General features: G+C 38.7%; 1 protein-coding gene across 1 annotated transcript in view; it reads right to left on the minus strand.

Moving 5' to 3' along the window:
• LOC143033716 (uncharacterized) overlaps positions 1-10000 on the minus strand; it is a gene marked incomplete at its 5' end in the record, with an annotated part of 91142 nt that overhangs the window by 24100 nt on the left and 57042 nt on the right. Inside the window, 3 exon segments of the mRNA XM_076199201.1 lie at positions 4542-4677; positions 7575-7643; positions 8882-8949. Of these exon segments, the coding sequence (XP_076055316.1) occupies positions 4542-4677; positions 7575-7643; positions 8882-8949 (273 nt within the window).

A 10000-nucleotide genomic window follows, 5' to 3' on the forward strand; every position in this document is an offset into this window, starting at 1 on the left:
CACGGACAAGCACACGGACACGCACACGCAAACACACACACGCACACACACACGCACACGCACACATACACACACACACACGCACACACACACACACACGCACACGCACACGCACACACACGCACACACACACGCACACGTACACATACACACACACACACACACACACACACGCACTCACACACGCACACACACATATACATACGCACACGTACACGTAGATACACACACGCGCTCACACGCACACACACACGCACAAGCACTCACACACGCACACACACATATACATACGCACACGTACACGTAGACACACACACGCGCTCACACACACACGCACACGCACACAGACATACGCACACACACACGAACACACAATCGAACACACAAAGGAACACACACGAACACACACACGAACACACACACACGAACACACAGACGAACACACACACGAACACACACACACACACACACACACACACACACACACACACACACACACACACACACACACACACACACACACACACACACACACACACACACACACACACACACACACATAAACACACAGTGGACACATCGTAATCTTTTTCTTTCTGCTATGTGTAACGATTTTCTCCCCTTTTCATTAACCGAGCGAAATCAAATGCAATTAATCTGACAAAGATATCTCTGGCAATTAAATAACATGAATGGCATTTTCCGATACCATCCCTCCCCCTAAAAATATATATATATGAATGTACGAGTATCATTTCTTACATATTCAATGACACTTCATGGGTGTGTAAAAAAAAATAAAACCTTGAAAATAGCATATACTTCATGTAATCTTTTATCGATATTGGCTAAGTTGAAGATAAATTGTCATTTGAGAGGAAAAATAAGTAGATATAATCTGTCATATTGAAATTAAGCTAAATAGAACGTGGATATCCAAGTGGGAGATAGAAAATACAATGTGTGGAGGAGGGACAGAAGAGGTAGAACAGGAGAAATGGTAATAGAGTTGATGACAGATAGACAATTAATGGATAATGTGAAACTGGGAAATGTTAAAATGATAAAAAAATGAAAATAGAAAACGAGTAGAGTGCCCTCCCCCCCCCAAAAAAAAAAATGAAATGATGTCATGCACGAAACAAAAGCATAGAATGAGGTTGAGTACTACAACACATTGTTAGACATAAATGAATAAATAGATGAAAAAGGAATAGATAGATATATAGATAGACAGATAGATAGATACATGCAGACATGAATAGGGAGATAGATAGGTAGATAGATAGATAGATAGATAGATATACAGATAGATATACAGATAGATACAGACATAAATAGGAAGATAGATAGATAGATAGATAGATAGATGGATGAGTAAATAGATGTATGAACAAATAGATGAATAACAGTGAGGGGACGGGATCCCCCGAGCGTATCTGTTTTACCGTATATTACACCGAAGTAAATACACACAGTCATTGTCCGCAACCTAATCAACTTCTGCCTTCAATCTCAATCCTGCTTCAATCCACTTCCACCTGCATTTCCATCTCATCCACTCTCATCCACTCCCTTAGGTCCGCCAAGACATCCATTACTGAACATTCTTTCTCTTCCTCCATCCTCCTCCATCCTCCATCTTCCTCCTCCTTATCCATCTTCCTCCTCCTTCCCCTCCTTTCTCCTCTTTCTCCTCCTTCTTCTTCTCCTCCTTCACCTCCTTCGCCTCCTTCGCCTCCTTCGCCTCCTTCGCCTCCTTCTCCTTCTTCTCCTCCTCATGCTCCTCCTCCTCCTCCTCCTCCTCATGCTCCTCCTCTTCCTCGTCCTACTCCTCCTCCCTCTCCTCCTTCTCCTTCACCTCCTTCTCCTCCTTCATTTCCTTCTTCTCCTCATGCTCCTCCTCCTCCTCCTCCTCCTCATGCTCCTCCTCTTCCTCGTCCTACTCCTCCTTCTCCTTCTCCTTCTCCTCTTCCTTCTTCTTCTCCTCCTCCTCCTACTTCTCCTCCTTCTCCTCCTCCTCCTTCTTCTCTTTCTTCCCTTCCTCCTTCCTTTTCTTTCTTTTTCTTCCATCTCTTGTCCTCTCCAGCCCCTTACCTCCTTCTTCTCTCCTTCCTCCTTCTTCCTCCTCCTCTTCCTATTCCTCATACTCTTCTTTTTTCTCTTATTCTTCTTTCTCCTCCTCCCTCTCCACTTCCTATTTTCCTCCTTTTTCTTCTCTATTCCTCCTTTTTCACCTGTTATTTGCTTTTTCTTCTTCCTATTCCTCTTCTTCTTTGCCTTTTCTTCTTCCTCCTCCTCCTCCTCCTCCTCGCCGACCTTTTTTATTATTCTTCCCCCTCCTCTCTCACTTTTTTATTTACTTCTTTCTCTTACAGGTCCTCATACACCTCTTCTTCATATTCCTCTTTTTATTTGCTGTTCTTCCTCCTCCTCCTCCTCTTCTTCCTACCCTTCTTTCTTTATTTTTCCTCCTCCTCCTCCTCCTCCTCCTCCTCTTCTTCCTATTCTTTCTCCATTTTCTTCTTCCTTCTCTTATCATTCTTCCTTTTCTTCTTCCTTCTTTTTTCTCCTCTCTTCCTCAAAACCTCCATATCTCCTCTTCTTCCTGCCCCTCTTCTTCCACCTCCAACCCTCTATTCCTCTTTTTCCTCCTTCTCTTCTTCTACCTCTTCCTCCTCTTACTCTTCATTCCTTGCCGTCAACTCTCTATTCCTCTTTTTCTCCTCCAATCCTTCTCCTCTTCGTCCTTCTCCTTTTCAAACTGTTCTTCTTCTTCCATCTCTTTCTCCCGCTCCTCCAAGTCTCTATTTCTCTCCTTCTCCTCCTCCTCTTCCTCTTCCTCTTCAAACTTTTCTTCTTCTTCCTCCTCCTCCTCCTCCTCCTCCCATTCCTCCACCTCTCACAAGCTATTTCCCGAAAGCCTCTCTTCGGCAAGACGCGGTAATACTTTAATATTGTGTTTCGAAGCTTTCCCGGGAACCGCGACGATTCGAAGCGGTGTTGGTGATGGAAGGCGAAGGCAATCGAATCCCAATCCTAAGAGCTGTGACGTCATGACGTTTTCATATCAAGTTTTCAAAATGGCGGCGAAGGTTTGGGAATCTTTTCGCAGACTTTCAGCCGAAGGTAATGAAAGGAAAAACTCGTGGTTGTTATTGTTGTTATTGTTATTATTATTATTATTTTCATTTATTTCTTCTTATGATTATTGTTTTTATTATTACCATTATAATTATTATTTCTATTACTATTGTTACTGTTGCTATTGTTGTTATTGTTATTATCATCATCATCAGCAGCATCAGCATCATTATTATCATTATTAATATTACTATTATTATCATTATCATTACAATCATCATTAATATTATTATCATTATTATTATCATCATCATGATTTTTTTTATTATTGTCATAATCATTATGAAAATTTCAAACACACACACACAAACACGTACACACACATACATACACCTGAAAAAGAATAGCTTCCCACATAGAGTGATTGATGTCTGGAACAAACTAAACTGAGAAACAGTGAGTGCCAAAACTATACACGATTTTAAGAATAAACTAGATGCGGAGAGATACAAAAACGGGTCACTACGAGCATAGCTCTCGTCCCGTAAAATACAACTAGGTAAATACAACTAGGTAAATACACGCACGCACGCACGCACACACGCTCGCACGCACACACACACGCGCGCACACACACACACACACACATATTACACACGCACACACACACACACACACACATTACACATGCACACGCGCACACACACATATTATTACACACATACACGCGCACACACACACATTATTACACACGCACACGCTCGCACACACACATATTATTACACGCACACATATTATTACACACACACACACACACACACACACACACACACACACACACACACACACACACACTATTACACACACACACACACACTATTACACACACACACACACACTATTACACACACACACACACACACACACACACACACACACACACACACACACACACACACACACACACATACACATACACATACACATACACATACACATACACATACACACACACGCGCGCGCGCGACTCGGTGGCGCGGTTGATAGAGCGCTGGACTGGTACAGTGGTGCTCGCAGTACCTGGTTCGAATCCTGCCCAGGGCCGAAATTATTCCGGTATCGCTACTCGGGTCGTTACTCTGACTCTCGTGGGCGGGGAGTTGGGTGTGTGTGTGTGTGTGAAAGGTCATAGCATTACCCATAGATCGGTCATACGAGCTCTGAGCTCTCTTCCGGGAGGGAAATAGCTGTCGATCACGAGTCCAACACGTGATCTAAAGACCAAGGTGAACACACACACACACACACACACACACACACACACACACACACACACACACACACACACACACACACACACACACACACACACACACACACACACACGAAAAGATCTATCCTATTTAAGTAAGCAAGACAAAGAAAAATCAGAAATACTGACGAAGAACAAGACTCACCTTTGGGAGGCCGCATGCAGACGAAATTCCCCGAGTAGCAGATGCATTGCCCACGGTTAGCCTGGTACCCGGGGGCGTCATGGTTATACACGGCCACTTTGGTCTCGCAGGGTAAACTCTCCACACAGTCCAGGACCTGATTGGGGGTCGGAAAGAGGGGGAGGGGGAGGGGGAGGGGGGAGGGGGGAGGGGGGAGAGTGGGGGAAGAAAGAGAAAAAATCTTAGAATTTATTTTTAAGGTCATTCGCTGAGGGACCTAAGGTCGTCGTGTAAGGCAGGGGACCTTGGGTTCCCGAAAAGGCAATGATGTAATATTGTTTTTGTCATCATTATCATTGTTGTTATTATTATTATTATTGTTATTATCATCGTTATTATTAGTTTTACTATCATTTCATTTTTGTCTCTTGTTTTTATCTAATTAGATTCTGTGTAATTTTGTTCTACTTCATTTATTCTATTAGATTTCCGTTTATCTTATTTTATTTTATTCTATTTATTTCGTCATCGTCATCGTCATCGTCATCGTCAATGTCATCGTCATCGTCGTCGCCATCGTCATCGCCATCGTCATCGCCATCGTCGTCGTCGTCGCCATCGTCGTTTCGTCGTTGTCGTCGTCGTCGTTGTCGTCGTTGTCGTCACCATCGTCGTTTCATCGTTGTCGTCGTCGTCGTCGTCATCGTCGTCATCGTCGTCATCGTCGTCGTCGTCGTCATCATCATCGCCATCGTCGTCGTTATCATCATCGTCGTCGTCGTCATTGTCGTCGTCATTGTCATCATCGTCGTCATCGTCATCATCGTCGTCATCATCGTCGTCGTCGTCGTCATTGTCATCATCGTCGTCATCGTCGTCATCGTCGTCGTCATCGTCATCGTCGTTGTCATTGTCGTCATCGTCGTTGTCATTGTCGTCATTGTCGTCATTGTCGTCATTGTCGTCATTGTCGTCGTCGTCATCATCGTCGTCATCGTCGTCGTCATTGTCGTCATCGTCATCATCGTCATCGTCATCATCATCGTCATCATCGTCGTCATCGTCGTCGTCATCGTCGTCGTCATTGTCGTCGTCGTCATTGTCGTCGTCGTCATCATCAGTATGGGATTAATTATCTTATCTAACAATGATTAAAGGATAAGCACACTGCATATGTACTACTTTGCATAAATGTTTGGTAAATCATATCTAGAAACTAATTTTTTTTCTCTTTTTTTTTCACTTTGCCTTATTCATTGATGATATCAAGCTGTTCTTTATCTCTACTCTCCCCCACCAATCATCGTCTGCAAAAAAAAAAAAAAAAAAAAAAAAAAAAAAAAAAAAAAAAAAAAAAAAAAAAAAAAAAAAAAAAAAAAAAAAAAAAAAAAAAAAAAAGTCGCCAGCGCCATCTTCCGTTGATGACGTATATCAGTGAATCGTCGACCATGTCGGACTCAACACAAACGGAATATTTCTCGGAGAGCGATAACGATTTTTTTTTTTCTAATTCGAGCGAAAGTAAAATTCAGAATCGGTTGATCTCACCGAGGGTGAACTTGAGGATCAGGAGATCATGTTTGACCCCACATAAAGGAACATTAGCTATTGGAGTTTCTCTGGTGAGGGAAGACGACGACGACGAGAAAAAAACAACAACAAAAAAACACCAATGCGTTGTTGGTCATTTGGACTCAGAGGATGCACACAAACTCGTGGTTCCTACTTTTTATTGTATTTTATGTCCAAAAACTCTTTATTCAATCTAGCAGAACCTCATGATTCAGTAAAACCTGGATGACGGTTACCATGGCAACCGCGTTTGTTTACATTCTTCTCAAAGTGATACAAACATCATGTGGGCCTAGCCTACATGTACAATATATAGTAGGCCTACGCCTAACAACATACATGTATACAGTCATGGAAATGAAGAAGCTATGGTATCAGGGTTGGGCCCAAGTACATGCACATGTACATGTACTTGCACTTGTACTTAAGTACATATTTTCATGTACTTGTTACTGGAGTTTAAAATATCACTGGTACTTTTAGGCCTACTTGTACTTATACTTAGATCCAAAGTTTTTGAAAAATACAAAGTACATTCAAATACAAATAAATACACTGTCTTTAATCAAAAGTTATATTCTGTATATAGATTCTAGTGAACTTTGTGATGATACTTTTGGGTAAATGCAGTTATCCGTTATTTTTAGTTATAAAACTTTCGGGAATATTGTTAATATAAAACAAGGGACATGATTCAATGCCCTGATATTTACCTATACATTCTGTATCAATTTCATTTTATTACTGATATGAGAAATATATGGATAATCTTTTGCATATGCAGCATAGGGAATATTACATATTCAAGATATTCATGAAGCATATGTTCTTGTTTTGCAATTCTGTGACAAAAGCAGTGATGTGCTAGTATAAAGGTTAAAATCCCCATTTACTTTTTCTATACAGATTCCCACTCTTCAACAGTGTGCTCATCAAAGCGAATAAACGAAAATTACTAACTTTCGTTCTTTACGAATCTGCGACAGGAATTTATTTTATCACATCGCATCGATCGTTTGGACATGGGAAATCGAGAACATTGCAATTTACTGCATAGTTATGCACGTCCTGTACACAAAAACAATGGCAGCCCTGTGCTTAGATTCATCGGTATACGTCATCAAGATGGCGACCACTATTTCCAACTTTTGTAGCAGACGACCCGTTTAGGTGAAATAAAAATGTCGATAAAAACATAAGAAAACGCCAGGACGACGAAAAGCCAAATTTAATCTATTTCTCTAGATATAATCTAAAAGTCAGTCAGGAAATTTTGAGTTTGAAAATTGTGATGTGCTTATCCTTTAATGAATTGATGAATAATTATAAATTTCCAGTTACTGATTTAAGCCATCAAATTATCACCAAAATGCAGAGTAATTGATTTGATTGACTTAAACCATTCAACTGTCGCCAAAATGGAGAATAAGTGTAGAAATCCTATTACATGCTGCAGACCCTAGTCTAGGTCGGGTGACTCACCTTGCATTTCGTTTCTTTGTAATGACAAAAGCAGATTTCGCTGCAGTCCTTGTCACCATCTTTGTATAACTGGAAATAGATAAAAATGAATTTGTAGTTGATTATGAAGTGTGCGATATAATAGACGCAACTACACCAAAGGGTTGGTATTTGGTTCCCGGAACGAGTCCAAGATTTCCCTCCCTCCCTCCCTCCCTCTCTCTCTCTCTCTCTCTCTCTCTCTCTCTCTCTCTCTCTCTCTCTCTCTCTCTCTCTCTCTCTGACAACCGGCGACTGCTCTCGTACTACAGTTTCTTCCCAGAAAAATGTATGGAAGAGGCCAAGGATAGTTGCCAGAAGCTATGGGGCTGCGGACTTTTCATGAGAAGCCAGGATTTGATCCCAGCCCATCTCACCATACAAGATCACAATAAAAACACCATAAATAACACAAATTTCATAGGTTAATACCGTTTCACGCAACTTTCAACCTTCCTGCCGAATTACATAAGAATGGAAATAGCTTATCCTGTGTTCTATATATTACATATGTATGTAACATGATTCTGTAAACCAAACCTCGTACTTAGTTTACTGTTTCAATCTACGTGGGTCAGTTCTAGATACTATTTCTCTATTACTATTTCTATAAATACTATTATCATTTAGGGTAAACTAATATAATACAATGGTAAATTAAAATTATAACGCACTAGTGGAAAATAAGATTTGAAGTGAAATATTTTTTCTGTATATTTCGACCACTCTCTGTGGTTCTCTTCAGCAGATGAAGAGGACCACAGAGAGTGGTCGAAATATACAGAAAAAAAATCTTTCACTTCAAATCTTATTTTCCGATAGTGGGTTCTAAGTTTAACTATTATTATCATTATTGTTATCATTAACATTACTTTTAATTACCTTAATTACCATTGCATTTATTATCTTTAATAATATTAGTTTAATACAATTATTATTATTAAATATCACCATTATCATTACTACTATCATCATTACTATAATTATTTTTATCATTATTACTGTTACTATTACTGTTACTATTACTATTATTACTATTATTATTACTATAATTATAATTATAATTATAATTATAATTGTGTATACATTGTGACGAATGTGGATAGGAGGTAAAGGGAACACGGGTTGAGGGAAATATCTTTATTCCTGAGTAGTTTCGCCTGAGTGGCTTCTTCAGAAGGAGCAACTCAGGCGGAAATAGTCAAGTTTAAAAGTATTTCCCTCAGCCCGTGTTCCCTTTGCCTCCTATCCACATTATAATTATTATAATTATTGTCACTAATACTCACCCTTATAGCTCCCCCTTCCTCTACAATGTGTGTCGAAGTGTCTGTGGGTCTTCTCACCTCACAGTATTCTGGAAAAGCAAAAATCAGTGAATAAATAACAAAGAAACAAGTCAAGAAACAAATAAATAATTGAATAATTGTAATAGAGAAATCACTAATATACAAATACATGATAAACGAATAAATGAATGAATGAATAGTTAAATAAACAAACTCATAAATAAACAAATAAGTGAATGTGTATTATAAATAGATAATGATAATATATTTGGAAAAGCAAAAATCAGTGAATAGATAACAAACAAGTCAAGAAACAAATAAAATAATTGTAATAGAGAAATCACGAATATACAAATACATGATAAACGAATAAATGAATGAATGAATAGTTAAATAAACAAACTCATAGATAAACAAATAAATGAATGTTTATTGTAAATAGATAATGATGATATAAGTAGATAGTAAATGAACAAATAAATGAATTTATAGGTAAGCAAATAGTAAAATAAGTGAATAGATAATCAAATGAATAATTAGACAAATTAACAAGTCAGTAAATAAGTAAATGAATAAGTAAATAGATAAATAAATAAATGAATAAATAAATGAATAAATAGATAAATAAATAAACAAATAAAAATAAAATAAATAGATAAAATAAATAATAAACACAAACAAATAAATGAATAGATAAAATAATAAATGATAAACAATCACTAAGTAAACAAATAAATAAATGAATAACTAGATAAATAGATAAGGATGAATAGATAAAGGATATTTTAGAAATAACAACAAATTATGCAAAATTGGAAATATATCTCTAAAGGTGCGATTTGCTCGGTTCGATGTAATCGCCCAACGATGATCGTTCATGGCTCAACGATAATCGTCAAACGATTATCTAGAGCGTCCGTTCTTTGTTTTTGAATGATGTGTCTTTTTGGTTTCAAGCTGCAAAGTATAAGGATAATAATTTCAACTGAACCTACAAACAACGCGCTTACCCAAATAGGATCCCAGGCAGTAGGAAGCGCGTCATTTGCCATAAGGGGACAGTTTAGCGGGATGGTGTGACCCCATGCATATTATCAACGCATTACGCTAAGAATAGAG

This window comes from Oratosquilla oratoria, chromosome 16 (assembly GCF_046742065.1).
Source record: "Oratosquilla oratoria isolate Oo_2021 chromosome 16, ASM4674206v1, whole genome shotgun sequence".
Taxonomy (NCBI): Eukaryota; Metazoa; Arthropoda; class Malacostraca; order Stomatopoda; family Squillidae; genus Oratosquilla; species Oratosquilla oratoria.